Source organism: Porites lutea, chromosome 9 (assembly GCF_958299795.1).
Source record: "Porites lutea chromosome 9, jaPorLute2.1, whole genome shotgun sequence".
Lineage (NCBI taxonomy): Eukaryota > Metazoa > Cnidaria > Anthozoa > Scleractinia > Poritidae > Porites > Porites lutea.
In genome coordinates, this window is record NC_133209.1 from 23,086,015 (window position 1) to 23,103,694 (window position 17,680).

A 17,680-nucleotide genomic window follows, 5' to 3' on the forward strand; every position below is an offset into this window, starting at 1 on the left:
TTTGTTCTCCCCGTTTCGACACGTTTAGTATCTACCGATTAAAATTCTGATTGCATATATATAAAAGGTTGAAGCATTCCATACCATATTACAACCCCCATATCAGGCCCCAGCCAACCATAGCGGGCCCCGACCTATTATATTAGTCCCTCCTGTATACTGGTTATTTTTTACCGGTAGCCTCCCACGCAGACGTTTTAGGGGAGCTCGTCTTGAGAGTGATGAAAGACCAGCTCCCCTAAAAACGTCTGCGTGGGGGGCTAGGTTACCGGTGATTCACAAAGATTTCAATTTTGTTTCTTTTATATTTTTATGTCAAGATCTACAGGGTAATTTTAAAATTAAAGTTAAGGTTATTATCTTTAATAGACCAATTTCGATACATTAAAATTCGTACTTGGCTCCGAGGCTTAAGGGAATAAAACAAAAGAAATGTATTATTTATTGCTGAGCCTCAAGATGATTTTTTTTGTTTTATTCTCTTAAGCCTCGCAGCCAAGTATGAATTTTAATATATCGGAATTGGTCTCTTTCGACAATTACTTAATTAGCCAATGAGGTTATAAGATGAACTTGTGTGCGAAATTCTCAAAGTTTCTGTTTTTGTCGGACGAGTCTTCTTTAACCTAACCCGAAATGTAGACCTCCCCTGCCACCCACCTTTAATTTTTCTCCCTTACATGGCCTATACGGGGATGTGCCGCTGGACAGGGTATGGTTCTTGAACTCTCTGTCCTAAACAGTGTACAGTCGAACGTCCATGTACGACCACCGCCTGTAAGCGAGCGCCAATACAAAAAAAAAACAACAACAACAAAATTTTCCCAGTCAAAACCTTACAGTTGGAACCTCTAGTAAACGACGACCTCCTGTAAGCGGCCGCGACCACTTTCTGGGCCTGAAGGTTTAATGATATTCATTGTTACGTTTTTAACCTCTTGTAAGCGACCACTTGACGCATTCTCTGATCTCTATGTTCGCTGAGCTGTGTGCACTATGCTACTAAGAATATACGAAGAACTTTACTGACAGCATGGAACTACACATGGCGTAACTTAGACATTGCATGAAATTTAATTAACTTCCATAAATTACAAAGTAGATGTGTCTGGACCTCTTCTCGAAAGAGACCCCTGTGGTTCGATTCTTGTAAGCGACCGCCTCCCGTAAACGACCGTCAGTCTTTGCAGTTTGGATGGTCGCTTACGGGAGGTTCGACTGTATGTAATTTCCCATGCATCTGTCCTAAACAGAGTATATAATTTCGTGCGAGTCTGTTCTAATTATAAACAGGGTATAGGCTGTGCGATTAGTTTGATTTGCTTGATGAAATTTGTTTGTATTTGCAAGCAAATAAAAGTAATTAATACAATATGGATTTTCTCTTTTGCAATTAATGCCAGTCACCCCATGGATTTAAAACAACACATTTTGTCCTTTGTCATAAAAAGGGTCATAAAATTGAGGTTTAGGATTGTTTTCTTCTTAACGGGGTAAGGGTTTTCAGCGGCTCACCTATACCGAAATAGCAGGGGCGTAGCTAGGGGGGGTCCTGGGGTGCCCGTGACCCCCCCTTGGTAGGCCTTCTTTTGAGCAAACAACCTACAATATTCAAGTGGCGAAAACGCCATGACAATATCTTGGCCGTAAAAGCTATTGTTGAAAAGCCCACTTTTTTAAAATTTGTTTTTTTGTGAAGTATTTTCATCAACGGCTGTTGTCTTTAGTTAATATGGGCCTTCAAGCCGCGATAATACGACTGAGCCCGCTGATACATGAGGGAGAGCAGCGGGTGAGTAGCCTCTGTGACCCCCCCTTTGAAAAATCCTGGCTACGCCCCTGAATAGACCAACAGAAAGAATCCAGTCATTCCTTGTCAGGTGACAAGCTGTTGCAACTGATAGCACAAAGACAGGTTTCTTTTGTTAAAAGTCTTTACGGACTTCATTAATTTCATAGAAAGCCTGAAGGTCTAAAACACGCTATCATTCCTTCAATGAACGCGTGATAAGTCTATATACCAACATTCCGCAGGAGGAAGGAATTAATACTGTATGCAAAGTATATGATTCCTAATTACAAAGATAGACTTCCATGGCCAGTTCCAACACAGTCACTTGAAGGAGCTCCCAGACTCATCTTGGATGAAAATTCATTGCAAGTTAATGGAAAAAATTATCTTCAAACACATGGGACGGCGATGGGAACGAAGGTCTCTGTTGCTTTCGCAAACATCTTCAAGGCGAAAGTTGAACAACGTTTGAACAACCGCAGCCAGTTGGAAAAGGTATATATGGATGACATCTTCTCTCTCTGGGATACCGGAAGAGAAAAAATACTTCCCGTACAAGCAAATAATCACTACGCTACTATTAAATTTACAGTAGAAATCTTTGAAAACCTCATGTCTGGATACAATTGGGTACAAAGGGGAAAGATTTAAAAGTACGTCAATTCTCATCTTGCCACCCATTAGGGGTCAATCTAAAGGTTTTATCAAAGGTGAAGCCCTCCGGTTTCTCAGAACAAAATCCTCAAAAGACACTTTCAAAACAGACAAGAAAAATCTCAAAAGCACCTTAGACAGAGAGGATATCCACAGAATTTAATAAATCTGTCTCTCTGAGATACAATTTAAAAACAGGATAGAGGCACGTTAACAAAAATTATCAAGAAGATAACCCCTTTTGCTCTCTGTCGCACTATATCAACCAGCAGTTCCTAGCCTTAAAAACATATGAAACACTGCGTGGCAACTGATGGAGAACCAACCTCTTCTAAGACATATCTACAAAAAACCTCCAGTCATATCAGGTACGAAGGAGGAAGATCTCTAAAGGATATACTCGTAAATGCTAAACTTTGAGAAATTAAAAGCTATAAACTCGTAGGTGGAAGACGTATGTCAGGCTTTTCAACCCCTAAAAATATTTTAATCTTCCAACTTGAAGACCTAGAGATCAATATTGGATTGAAGCTACGGTTTCGCCAAATATGTTATAAACAGAAGGTGACTGTAAATTTAGGGCCTCGTATTGAACGTCGGGGCCTGGAACAGTGAGTCAGATATGGTGGGGCCTGGAATGGGGGGCCTAGAATTGGGGGAGGGGTAGGAGGGTTGTCTGATATGGGAAGGCTTGGAACGGGGGTCCTGATAGGGGGGGCCTGTAGGGGGTCTGGAATTGTAAGAAACGTTCAAACATGTCACATGTTCTCCCTAAATTTAACCTCAGCCGGTAAGGGACCATTCCTGATCGGTAAGTAAAAAATATGCGCCAGAGGTGCACTTTCCTGGGAGTTGGGGTGAGGTGATCATGAGGGCTAAGTTCTGTAAACATCATTTCTTCATTTTGGGACCTATTGTATTTTACGCCAATCGGCCGTTGTAATTTTTAGGTAACAAATTAAAACGTTAGATTCCAATTATTTTGTTCTGTCTTAAGGTGGCTGAACACAGTTTTGGGGGCGGTCAGCGGTAACTCACGTGACGGCGCGTGTTTTAAATTAGATAAACAAACACGGCGGCGAAAAAAAGCGATGGTACACAGAAGATGATTTCTCAAAATGTACTCATTAAAATTTTGTGATATTTGGCAGAAGTTTTACTTTTATTGTATTTTAAATAATGAGAACTTTAAAACGGATGTTGAACAGACGAATTTTGTGACACATTTAATAATTACAGTACAATTATATTATTGATTATTCAAAAACCCTTCTGTTAAAATTTAGTCAAATAAGTTTCAAACGGAAATGATTAATTATAGTAAGCTGTGTGCAAGTTTATAGGGAAATCTAATGAGCAAATTTTACGTAAACTGAGCAAAAGTGAAATTTTAAGGTTGTATTCAATCGTTCATGTTTCCATGGAAACGACGAAAACGTCACGTTTTACCTGTCAATCAAAATCTTTCATCAGGAAATTTTTCTCTTGCCAAGTTTCAGCTTGTGAGCTGGAACCTTTCTCTTGCCATGATTTGGTAAATGACATCTGACTCACAAAATGCCAAAACTGTGTTCAGCTACCTTAAATGTTTTCCTTCCATAATGGCGACCCATATTAAAAAAGCAGCCATTTCGCGAGCGAAATTTGAACTTTTCAGGAACATGGCAAGGCTGAAAACTAATCATATTCACTGCTTAGAGAACCTTCAAGCGGTTTCAGGCGATTCAAGAGGTAAATATTACCCCGGTTACCGCCTGATAAGGAGAACACTGCATGACATAAGAGCTTGCATACACCTGCGTAATTAACAAGTTATCGATAAAAAATTGGTTGATTTTAAATCAAAACCACTGACAGTAAACTGCAGCAGACGAAACTTAGGAAGTTAAATCTAAAACAACTGTACATTAAAAGGTCGGAAAATCGTACGCTGATATCAGCAGAAAGTTGGGGAAATATTACACGGTGATTAGAACTCAATAATCTAACGAGAGAGCAGAAATTCGGGAAATTGACCTACGCTAACTTGTGTGCCGTTACTTTCTGCCCTAACTACTGCAGCAAATGTGAACGTAACGCCTGACTGTATTACACTTTCAATACCATTACGTCCTGCTCCTGATGATGGACCACATATTAACGCTTCAATATTACGTAAAAAAGTACTCATTTTCAAAGAGGCGGCTGAGTCAAACAAAACCTCAAATCCGTAATAGCTCACTGACAAATCTGATTTATACGCCAAACGTTTTGAGGGATAAGTTCCCGACTTAGACACTACAGTTGTATTATTAGTGCTATCCTTCACCTCCAATGTTACTGTGTAGCTGTTGTTTTCACTGCCAAACAAGGAGACTCCATGTAATGTGATGTCTCGATTCACAGAAAAAGCTAAACGGTCTTTTCCCTGTTTGGTGTAAGCCCAACCAGTTCCACTCACCGACTGAAATCGTCCACATCGGTGAATATCACAAAGGACACTGCTTTGTCTCAGTGTGTTTGAAAACGCCAAAGGAGAGGGCAATGCCGAGTTGAAATACTTAAAAACAGATTTTACTTCTTCTAAATGAAGAATGCAAGTATCAAGAACAACATCAGCAAACTCCTGAGCAGTCATCACTGGAAAGCGTATGGCTTTTATCACTTCTTCGACGAGAACTCTTCTTTTCGTTTGACCATCTGCTGCAAAACCTTGCTTTTCGCATTGTTTTGTTGCCCATCGATCTACAGCCTGAAACAAGACTACCTCCTTAATCGTCAGAGTATCTCTTGCGACTAGTTCCTCAAGTAAGGACATATCGATTGTCTAAAGGCCGTCCGATTTCACAGCCAGTTCTGTCTGCGCGTCGATTACTTTCCAACATCGATCAATCAGAGTTTTCTCTTCATATTTCTGTGCAGATGGCAGGATGCTGAAAACATTCGATGGATCTAAATTTTCTTGCACAAATCCCGTGCATTTATCAGCCAGTGAAGGCACTATGTATTTCTTGGCCAAGTTTAAGACTCCCATCACATTACTTCTGCTTAAATTCACTTCATCGCTGTAAATGTAGCGAAACAACTCCAAGAGACTCTCGTAATTACAGTCAGGCAGTTCAATAGTGTCTTTAGTCTCCGCCAGGTCGCCGTAAAACATGGCTTCAAACACAGGACTGCCAATCGCGAGAATGAATTTGTGAGCTGAAATCACCTGCTTACTTTTCGCTTTGGCCATCGTTCTTTGCGACGACAAACTTGACATCGCTCAAGTGATCGTTGTTTAGCACAAACTTGGCTCTTTCTCTGGTAGTGGGTCTTGATACTTGCCATTTTGTTTCGATGGGCATATTGGTTTAGTAGTACAGTTGTAAAGCGTCAAGATATCTCGCTTTATTGGTAGCTACTTCCTGTCAAGGCCACCCTCTTACAAGTCTTAAATAACACTGAAATGATTTCGTAGACAGCGCCCGCACGGGCCCTCGCATTATGCGTGTATTGGTCCGTGGGTCATTCGCCCATTTAATTTTCAATTCTAAAATAAAAATTGAAAATCGATGTCAATTTTTAATTTTCCAATTTTTTCTTCCTCCATAATGGGTAAACGTGTTTAATAATTGTTTTACCGTTTTTCCCCGTAAACAAATATGAGAAAATAAACACACAGCTATTATTTTCCACAGTCATTATTAAAACGGTTGTCGAACCAAGGATATTTTAGGTATTCGCGGAAAAACCGTTTCCGCTATCATTTGTCAATTACGGGAATTGATCAGTCGATCACGCTTCGACTGACTAAAGTACCAGGAGGGGAGGACCCAAGTGCAGAAGTGCCCAAGAGGGGAGGGGGGAGGGACTAAAGTAGGAAGGAAGGAGGAAGGAGCCTTTTTCTTGTCCATGCTATGTATACTCTCGTGGGTATATATATGCCGCTGAACATGTTATGGGTTTCTGGCTAATCGACTCCTGACAATTTCACTATTTAGCGCCCTAACATCCTAGAACTCGCAGTAGAATGACGATGGCTATCACATACAGATAGATACTTTCTCTTCCTTTTAGGACAGCTACAGAGTCAATCATGACTTCCAATTCACAATAGAGAGCTTTAGATTCGAGGACGAGCACGACATTTAATTTTAAGTTTTCTCGCCTATTCTCTAAAAATAGACACCCCGGAAAGCATCAAGCTCACTGTACTTTATTTCACCGAAAAAGTTAGTTCGCTTATATCTGTTGAAGCAGGTAAACCCTCTCTCGATCGCTAAATGACAAAATTCATAACATTTTATAACTTGTTTTCGCCACTACGACGTTCTTGCTAAAACCAGGGATACCACACTTTCCCGCCAAAAGCCGTGAAGTACTTAGGGACGGACCATTGGAAATAACCGGAGATGGGTTGACAATTTCCAAAAAAAAATCCCTGCAAGGCAAACTTGTCTAAAAAAAATCCTGCAAGCGGTGATACCTAAAAACAATAAGTCATATGCCCTAGAAAAAAATTCCTGCAGACAAGCGGGCTTTTTTTTTAAATCTTGCACCAAAAACTTTTCACCACCCCCCCGTTATTTTTAGTGGTCCGTCCCTTAGGTCTACTTAGTATTGGGTAAATCTCGTTCTCGTAGTCGTCCTCGTCTTAGAATAGAGACCTTTAGATTCTAGGACGAGAACGACTACGAAAAAGAGATTTGACTTAATGTAATTTCGCATCTTCTCAAATTATAGACGCCCCGGAAAACTTCATTGCACTTCTTTTTCACCAAAAAAGTAGCACTGTTATAGTGGAGGAGCTTAAGCCATCTCCTAAACTTGTTTCCGTTACCATCTAAAACTCGTAGTAGAGTGACGACGGCAATCATGTTTTCCCGCCAAAGTGACGCTGGTTCAAGGGTGAGCACTACTTAATTACTATTGAGAAAATCTCGTACTCGTAGTTGTACTCGTAGTCGTACTCGTCTCAGAATCTAAAGCTCTCTATTCGCAATCTCTCTACTTACTACTAGAATGCTTATAGTGCAAACTAGTTTTCAAGAATACGTTCCTGATTTGGATACCCCAGTTTTACTGCTATAATTTTCATGTAAATACAATGTTAAAGTGTGTTTGTTATTTTAATTGCCAAATGCAAATATGCAGAGTCCATAAAATGCACGCACAAATGATGTCTCTGTCTATTGAAAAGCATTCTTCTCTTGCACTGATGAAATCCGCGCTGACGGCAAATACACGAGGGCATCGAAATCTGTAGCAGTGACTGCAATGTGCATCCAGTAATCTCAGCTTCCGTTTTACAAGCTTTTCTGGACACAGGCCTGCCCAGAGGGAATAGGCACGAACGGGACTCATAGGTCCCATGCAAGGTGCCATCCCTACCCAATCCCAAAACCCGTAAAGGTTGGCCACACCACCGGGGTCTACGTCCCCTACTCTTTTCGAACAGTAGTGTGGGTTCTTTTACGTCCCACAAGAACAGATCAGTGAAAGTGCTGTGAGACGGGACCTATGGTTTTTCGTCCTTATCCGAGAAGACCAGAAAGTCTAACCATTTGCAGGTGTCATTATAAAGGCAGCACTTTCTTCTTAGTTATTTAAAGACCCTAAGTGTTGGTCCGGCCGGGGTTTGAACCCGCGACCTCCCGCTCAGCAGACCGGCGCTCTCCCAACTTAGCTAACCAGGCGGCGAGTAGTGTTTCAGAACCCAAAAGTACAAGCAAAGTTTCATTTTACATTTAATTTTACACTGTAAAATACTCAAGAAGAGCTAATGATTTTTTCAATTGGTAAAGTTGGAATGTTTGTATCAAAGACTTTGCTTCGTCCCTGTACGGCGTCTTTCCAGGCCTTGTGGGTCATGCATTTCCGTTGGTGACCAGCCGGGAGACGGCCTCAAAAACTCGCTCGGACCACATGACCCGAAGGACCCTCGGGACAAGGCAAGCAAAGACCTTTTAGGCAAACCCCTCTCCTGTCATAATCGGGAAGCGTATTTGGCTTGATCCGCTCTGTTAAGCTGCGAGAATTCCCACTTTCAGTGAGTTGGTTTCACTGCCAAACAAGAGACTCCATGTAGTTATGATCTGTTTTCAGCAGTTCTAAACTAAGCATTGTCTTGTACACGGTAAAAAGTAAAGGCTACAAATTTAGTAATAAGTGATACGGTCGGGGTTGTGTCCTTCTCAGGGCGACTGAAAAACTGCGTCTCTGTATCTCAAATACTTCTACGAGACCGTGATGTCATCTGGATTTCGAGAATTGGTATTCAAAAACAACAGCAGAATCTTGCAGAGGTCTTCTCTCAGGAATAAACTGTTTAGCAGTGACGGAATTTCGCAACTCGTCATCGTTTTATTCCACGGGGTTCTTTTAACGTGTTTTCGCTTTGGCTGTAAGCTGCGAGAAGAATGGAGAGCAGTCAATTTGGGATTTTCCGTGGTGGTTTCCTTGCTAGCTACCGTATTGGCCATACGGTGCACAGCTCTCTAGTAATATAATATAGAAACATTTTCACTGGATCGTCGATAGCACGCAGCTCTACTACTGTCTGATTTCGTCAGCAACTTACTGGTATGTGTTTTACAGGCCTCAAAAGGTTGCTATAAAAGCTAAGTGGTATGTAATGCATCAGTCAATTCCAGATGGGCCCGGTCCCCCCCCCCACGGGCTACTGCGGGGCATTTGCCCGCCTCCTCAGTCCCGGGGGTGGGGGAGGGGTGGGGCATTTGCAAATTTTGCGCTGCCCTGGGGTCGGGCATTTGCCAACCGCGGGGCTATTCCCGAGCTTTTGACATGCACGATGTTTCCTATCAGAATATAACTACACAGAGGATATCACTGGAAGAAAGGCAGATTAGCTCATCTGTCAAGGACAGGGGTTTGTAAAGGAATGTTCTCGATTTTATGCATATATTTCTTCATTGTTTATTAAGCCAGAATTACATAGCGAAACTTGGGAGCTATCAATGTGAATAAACGTTTTTTGGTTAGCGAATCAAATTTCTGTTGATATTATTTGAAGAACATCCTTTCATATTTATAACATATAGCTTTAGAGTACTCTATTAATTTTAATGTCAATAGTTTTATATCGATACTATTAAAACCATAAACTGGTGCATGTCGTCGCGGCGTGAAGACTTTTGAAAATTAGAATCCTAGCGCTATTACAAAGGAAGACGTTACTTGAGACAAAAAACCGCACATTAAAATGTCTAAAACGGCACTATTTGACTTTACAATCAATAAAAAATGTTGCTGACGGAGGACGGGGCGTTTGCCTTCTTTTTTCGTCCCCACTCCGGGGGATTTGACAACTCAAGAGTCCCAACCCCTTATGGCTTATGCCCGGGTGTCAGCCCGGGAGGGTGTTGGGGGGGGGGGGGGGGGGCTGAGTGCAGCTGGAATTCACTTATGCACATTAAAAAAGCCGAGAGCTGTCGCATGTTGGTATTCACCTTCTAAACAGAAAACAGAAAATGGGGAAATTGACCTTTGGAAACATCTGTATTGTTATTGTCTATCATTTCTACGGCTGAAAACGAAAAGGTAACACCTGACTCCTTCACATCTGTAAATCCGTTTGATCCTCTTCCAGACTGCGGACCAGATACTAAGGCTTCAACTAGATACGGGGTGTTTTTCTTTAAGTAAGTAGGAGAGTCAAACAAAACTTCAAATCCATAATAGTTACAGTAGGTTTTGGATTGCAAAAGCTTTGAAGAATATGTTCCTGTTTGGGTCCCTACGTTTCTCAGGCTAGTAGTATCTTTGATCTCCAAAGTTACTGTGTAGCTGTTGCCATAACTGCCAAACAAGCACAGTCCATGTAGAAGGATGTTTTTGTTCACGGTAAAACCAAGAAAGTCTTTACGCGAGCCCCCGTAATTCCAAGTTCCAGACTGTGATTGAAATCTTTCACATCGAGGAATAACACAAGGCCGTCTTCGAGTCGTTAAGAAACCCACCGGAGGGGTCTGTATTAGAAAATACTTAAACAGGCCAGTTGTTTCATCCGAAGTAAGAATGTTTGTATCAACAACGTCAGAAGCAAACTCCTCTCCCCTCATCACAGGAAATCGTATTGCTTTGACAATTTGTTCGCCAAGAATTCTTCTTTTGATTTGACCATCTGCTGTTAAACTTTGCTTTTCGCATTGTTTCGTTGCCCATCGATCAACAGCTTTAAACAAGGAGACTTCTTTGATCGACAGAATATCTCTTGCGACTACTTGTTCAAGTAAGGATCTCTCAATTGTCTCAAATCCTTCCGATTTCAAAGCCACTCCTGTCTGATTCTCAATCACTTTCCAGCATCGATCGACCAAGTCTTTCTCTTCATATTTCTGTGCAGATGGCAGGATGCCAAAAACATTCGAAGGATCCATATTTTCTTGCAGGTATTCCGTACATTTATCGGCGAGTGAAGGCACAATGTATTTCTTGGCCAAGTATAAGACTCCCATCACATTACTTCCGCTTAAATTCACTTCATCGCTGTACATGTATCGAAACAACTCCAACAGACTCTCGTAATCACAGTCAGGCAGTTCAATAGTTTCTTTAGTCTCCGCCAGTTCACCGTAAAACTTGGCTTCAAACACAGGACTGCCCATCGACAGTATGAATTTGTGAGCTGGAATCACTTGTTTACTTTCGCTTTTGCCATTGCTGTTTGCAGCAACAAACTTGACATCGCTCAAGCGATCGTTGTTGAGCATAAACTTGGCTCTTTCTCTGATAGTGGGTCTTGTCGTTTGCCAGTTTGTTTCGAGAGACATTTTCGTTTAGTTAAACCGTGGTAAGAAGTCAAAATATCTCGCATTTTTCTTAGTAACTTTTACACTCAAGCACCCGCTTTGCCCACGCGCAAAATAAATGCATATTAAATACGTCACGCGATCTGTCGCACAACATCACGCGATGTCTCAGAGGTCACGAAACCTTTGATACATGCATAATTTGAGTAGGTTAGAAGGGGCAGCCGGAGGTAATGTGGACCTACTAAAGTACAATTAATTAAAAGAAAAAAAAATTAAAAAAAGCAAATAATAAAAAATAATAATAATAATAACAATAATGATAATAAATAAATAAATAAATAAAGATAGCATATAGACAATTCAACAAATGAAAACTATTTACAAAATTCAAGTAAGATAAAGCTAAAAATATATTTATGGTATATAAATTTATAAGGCAGCCTGGACGCATGACCAGGACTGAACAATGGTTGCCATTACGAAGCCATCGTTCTCGCTTAATTGTCTTTGTTCGGATTGGCGAACTAAAATAAAAAATAATACTTGCTTGAATTTCTCAGTAATTTCAACTCTGGAGCTTAATTTCAACAATTCAACAATGTTGAAGTTAATCTTACAGCAATTAATTGATGCATTTTTTAACAAAATTGGCGCAGAGAACAGAGGTGATTGCATCGTCTATGTCGTACTTTAAACCATAAAGAAAAACATAAAAGGTCTAAACATGAGTAGTGTTTGCAGCGAAAAAAAAAAACAAAAAACAAAAAACAAAAAAGCAGGCACATTATAGTTTATAAGTTGCTTTTTACTACAAAAAGGTGAAAACAAAAACATCTATAATTTTTGTTTTATTTACATCAGTATACTCCTGTGAACAGGCTTTTCCTGAAAACTATCATAACCGCAGTGGCATGTATTGGTATTGATACCCTGTTGCATCAATGTGAGGCTAATCCTGCACATTACATTTTCCCAGTTTCCCTGGGATCCTGCTAAGGGACAGACCATTAGAAAAGTTATGGGGGGTAGGGGAATTTTTGAGCTGCAGGAATTTTTTTCCTTATCAAATTCCTAGTAAGAATTTTTTTTAGGCAGTAGCATGAATATTTTTTAGGATTAATTGGCGTGCAAGAATTGTTTTTCGTTTAATTCTCCCTTGCACGAATATTTTTTTTGTACTTTGCCCCCCCCTCCATAAGTTTCTAATGGTCCGTCCCTAACAGGCAACATATTTTTTCTAAGGAACAAGGGGTACATTATAGACAAATTTAACAGCAATAAACTGCTCTATACTGTGATTCTTATAAATCAGCTGAAAACTTGACCTTTTTTGGGCCATTATAAATAACATTTATAACAGATTATAAATAACATTTTTTACAACTCTTTTAATTACTTGTTATCTGCTATTACAATGCATATCTTAGCCACTAGCTCCATTGAGATTTTCTAGGAAGATTCCCTCGGTACAAGTAAGTCTAGTGAAAATAGCAGATGGATCTCAAATCTAAATATAATACCAAACACGGGATTTAAAAATTAACTCTTTCAATGAAGTAAATCACTTTGAGTTTGATTATACTGATCAGATTATATAATGCTCGCAAAAATTAAGATGGACACTATTCTCCATCACCTTATTCCAACTACCTGATACCCTCATTATCACCAGCTGATCTCGCTTGTTTCTGAATTTGATTTACCACGGTATACTGTGTTTCTATTCAATACAGTTGATCCTTACACTGAAAATTCCCATTTCATAGTACAAGGGTTACGGAAGTTTGGGAATATACCATTTAAATCGTACTGTATACCTAAATGGAAAACAGAATTCCTGGAAATTGACCACCGTTACCGTTTGTGTTGTTGCTGTCTTCCCTGTATACGGAAGAAAATTTTAAACGTAACACTGGACGCTTTCACAGTACCCAGCCCGTTATCTCCTTTACCAGACCATGGACCTGATATCAATGCTTCAATGAGATAACTTGTGCTGTTTTTTAACACAGCTGCAGAGTCGAACATGACTTCAAATCCATGATGACTAAAACGTTTGGAGTGCAAAAGTTTTGGATAATATGCTCCAGATTTGGATACTACAGTTGTTCTTCTATCAGTATCCGTAACTTTCAGTGTTAATGTGTAGCTGTTATTTTCACTGCCAAATAAGCGGAGTCCATGCATTGTAATGTTTTTGTCCACAGAAAAGCAGAGCAAATCACTGCGCTCTCCATGGTAATTCCACGATGTAAGAGTACATGTGGGAAACCGGCAGCTGGTTATGCAATCTGCAGCATGGGTCAATTTGCCCCGCGGAGTCTTGGAAAACGCAACAGGGCTGGGATAGGTGAGGGTTGTCCAATACTGTCGACTAGAATCCAGTCGTATTCCCTTGCTTTCCATCGGAAAACCGGAGGTCTAGTGGTGTTAAGTACAGTTGTACCACTCTGTACGTATTAGCCTGCAAAGCAGGCGTATTTTGGGGCGGGATCCATGAATTGTTTTCAGGAATGACGCTGTCCCGCCATCTTGGACGTTAATACTACCAGAGAGTTGGGACGAGTCAAAAAGTCTTTTTAAGGGAGAGGTAGATGGCGGCCACGATCAATGTACCTCCGAGTTTTCGTTAAAAAACGCCTGCTCTGCAGGCTATGTACGTATCCGTAACTTCCAGTAAGTGTAACTTCTGTTCATGTGTATCTATCATTTTCACTGCCAAATTTATAAGCAGATTCCATGTAATTTAATTTTTTTTTTCTACTGCAAAGCAAGGCAGTCTCGCTTCGCTGTAATCCCTTGCTGACGGAACACATGAGGGAAACCTACGCCTCGGAGTGTTTGCGAACCCGACAGTGCTAGCAATTTTTTTACAGATAGTTAAATACTAAAATACCCTAAGGGCTATTTCACTTGAACTTAGGATGTTTGTATCAACGACTTTAATAGCCAACTCCTCTCCTGTTGACACGGAAGTGTACAGTATTGCTTATGATGATTGCTTCAGCGATAATTCTTCTTTTCATCTTACCTATCTGCAGCAGTTGCTTACACTGCCAAACAGCATACTTCATGTATCATCATCATCATCATCATCAAGTCTCATCGCGCTAGTAGGCCCAAGTATAGTAAGTTATATTTCTGTCTTGAGTCCTGAACCAAGGAAACCAAGCATTTTTTGTACTGGGTTGTCTCCTTAGGGTGTCAGAAACCCTGACTTGGAAACTTTTGTATCGGCCAACTACTGACAAGACAGGACAGACAGTGATCTCATCCGGATTTACAGAACTTGTATCAGGGACAAAGCCAGATCTCATGTCTCTCAGTTTTCAGGAGGCAGCCTACCACACGATTATATTTATCATCAAAGTATATCTTTATCGCTGTACACAAACGTAAGAGGATGGGGAGCCCTGTTTATACATTATACATGCTTAATTACGGGCGAGAGTTAAAAATCTCATTCATTTATTTACTGAAAGATTAAACAGAGAACAAAAATTCAGGAAATTGGCCTGCCTTAGTACTTGTAAGGTTAGAGTTGACCCTGTGCTCTGTTTCCAAAAATGAAAAGGTAACACTTGACTTCCCCACATTAATATACCCGTTAACTCCTTTTCCAGACTGAGGACCAGATATTAACGCTTCAATGTGATAATCAGTGTTCTTTTTCAAACGAGCTGCAAAGTCAAACAAAACTTTAAATCCGTAATAGCTAAATTGTTCATACTGCAAACGTTTCGAAGGATATGTTCCTGATTTGGACACTACAGTTATACCATTACTGATATCCTTCACTTCCAATATTACGGTGTAACTGTTGTTTTCACTGCCAAACAAGCAAAGTCCGTGTAAGGTGATGTTCCTGTCTACAGTAAAACTAAGGAAGTCTTTCTTGCCAAAGTAATCCCAGCCTCTGTCTTCCAGCGACTGGAATCTTCCACATCGGCAAATAGAACGATTAGCACGGCTTTGTCTCGGAGACTTTGAAAACATTAAAGGAGAAGAAACTGATGAGTTGAAAAACTTAAGAGCCAATGTCTGTAATTTTCGAGAATCGGTTGACAGTCGTGAATTTTTGAATTTCTTCATATTTTGCCCAAATAATCTCTATAGTACACTTATTTCAAAATCACATTAAAACTTGTAACGGCTTTTTATTTTTTCCTGAATCGGGCAAAGTTTGAAAAACGCTAAATCGGCGCTCTTTCGAGTATGAAATTAGCGAAAATTAAGCATTTTCTTGGCGCTCGTACATAAAAACGGGATGATATCTCTCAATGAAATCAAGTCACAAAGCAAACACAGACTTGTACTTTATAATTCAGCAATTATCTTCAGATAAGCTGTTTAAATGTGACTGTGTCGGCCGCAAGAAGAAACACGATTTCGGCTCTTTACGAAAATGGCAAATTTGACCTAACTTCACCATCAAAAAAACCCAATTGGTACATAGAATTTCAACATGAAACAAACACTATTTTAAAGTACATTCTTTGCCGTTTCTTGTGTTAAAAAATTTTTGGCGGCATTACAAAAGTGCGTCGCTGAGACACCGAAACGTGCAGGGTAGTTTCGCACGTTGGAACGCTGCAACAAACTAGCCGCAAGTGTAAGCACACAAACGTTTTTGCAAACTTAACTTCTTTTACAAGGGGCACATTACGGGAAGCTCTTAAAATCTTTTGAAAAACACTTTTCAATTTGATGGTAATAAAAAAGAACTAAGTAGATTAACCCTGCATTTGATTGCACGCAAGTAGCTGAAAAAGACAGCGCTGCTCTGGCTGCTAATTTCGTGTTGAGTGTAAATATTGACCTCGAGTTTCTGCACCTAAAATAAAGCCGCTAGAAACGGCTTGCTAGCTCTAAATGACATACGAGATCTATAAGAATTTACTTACCAGTCGTTTCAACTGCAAGTGGCCGCAGTTTACTGAAATCTTCCGTCGTTTAGCCACGGACTAAACCCTGTGTTGCGTGATAAAAGCCCGTGTGTGATTTGAGTCTTGTCACGCAACTGTACAGACAAGGATAAATCATCGCACGAGTGTACAACAAAAAAATAAAATGACAATTAACACTGTTTTTTTAAAAATTATTTTTATATTTTATATTCCCCAAAACAGGTCGAACTAAACTTGATTTTAGGATGCACAAGCCGAAACTCAAACAGATAAAGAAAACAAATAGAGTAAGCCGAGTCTGCAAAACGTTTCACACTAGTTTTCTTTTCATTGCACTTAGCCTTCTGAGCCTTTGGTTTTTGTTAAATAATCTTAACCCCGCTTGGCGTATAGACTTCTCTATCGATCACCTCAGTATGAATTGAGGGATTTAGGTACACACGTTCGCCATATGCAGCATGAAGGTAGAGCAGGGAAATGGAAACGAGTAAAAAAATGGTTTAAGAAAAATTGTCCAATACTCCGCAAAAGAACATTCCTGAAAAACCACAAATCGACAATGGACAATGGACACATTTAATGAGCGAAATACAAGTATTTAACATGTTTAAATTACTGAAAGTAGTATTGCTTTGCTCCTCTGCAGCAAGGGTATCTTCTTGCTAGACCTCAACCTGCTGTTGACGATCTGATCTCCCGCCTCTTAAAGGCCAGTCTACACATTATGGCGTTAGACCACAATGCACGTACATGCTAGCTTCCGCCTAAAAAAAGGAATAGTCACCTGGCTCTCTCCGCCACCACCCCCCGGCACTTGTTCGCAGGCTAGAAAATAAACCGATTCACTGACAAGTTCTTTTTCATAACGTCAAAATCCGTCGCCTAAATGAAAAAATGCTTTAAAATGTCTCAGCCATTTTACTTATCATCGTTTAACCAAATCAGAAAATAGCCTTTCATATCGATTTAAAATTTCAGATGGAGAATGCCCTTTTCGCTAGGTCTGCACCAGCAGAGACCTGTGTGCTAAAACTCCTTCGTGGTGGTATCCCTCAGGCCAAAACGACTGCCTAGCAGCGAAGGGCGAGGGAAGAAGTCCGTGGACATTTTCGAAAAGAAAAAGAAGTGTAAAGACTGCACCTTCGTCGCTCAGAAAACGTCTGCGTATATCATTTTCTTCAGGCCGCGCAGAGTCATTAATTAATGTGCCCTTACGGACCCCTTTAAAATGAGCAGACAGTATACCGTTCTGGAACGGTACAACGTGATTTGTGCTCCGCCACCCGAAACCAAACATTTAGCGATGGTGAGTAAAAACTTCTATTTTCATGCGCCCATTTTGTGGATCAAACAAAGTCTGCTAGCTCTAAGTGGAGTGATAAAGACTTGAATTTTTGTATGTGTACCAACCCACCCATCTCCTCCTCTTGCCCTAGCTAAACTTAAACAAGCTAAGTAGACTTTTCATGACGTTAGCATAGTCACCTGAGACCTCTTGTAAAGTTCACTAAAATAATAGCAAGCACTTTCGTAGCCTGTTCACAGACCCCCTACTTTTTCTTTAGAGATCGTCGATCTCTCTTCTCTTT

General features: G+C 40.3%; 2 protein-coding genes and 1 pseudogene across 2 annotated transcripts in view; all 3 read right to left on the reverse strand.

Annotated features, from left to right (window-relative positions):
• Positions 1 to 4,430: 4,430 nt before the first annotated feature.
• On the reverse strand, positions 4,431 to 5,938 carry LOC140949057 (BTB/POZ domain-containing protein 6-A-like; annotated as a pseudogene).
• A 3,927-nt stretch (positions 5,939 to 9,865) lies between these two features.
• LOC140947989 (BTB/POZ domain-containing protein 6-like) lies at positions 9,866 to 11,271 on the reverse strand. Its single transcript, XM_073397219.1, has one exon. It carries the CDS (start codon positions 11,200 to 11,202, stop codon positions 9,883 to 9,885), a length of 1,320 nt encoding a protein of 439 aa, XP_073253320.1. The 5' UTR covers positions 11,203 to 11,271; the 3' UTR covers positions 9,866 to 9,882.
• Positions 11,272 to 14,449: 3,178 nt separating this feature from the next.
• LOC140948706 (BTB/POZ domain-containing protein 6-B-like) overlaps positions 14,450 to 17,680 on the reverse strand; it is a 5,688-nt gene continuing 2,457 nt past the window's right edge. The window contains exon 2 of the mRNA XM_073397970.1: positions 14,450 to 15,217. Within this exon, the coding sequence (XP_073254071.1) occupies positions 14,668 to 15,217 (550 nt within the window). The 3' untranslated portion in view covers positions 14,450 to 14,667. The remainder of the gene's footprint in view (positions 15,218 to 17,680) is intronic.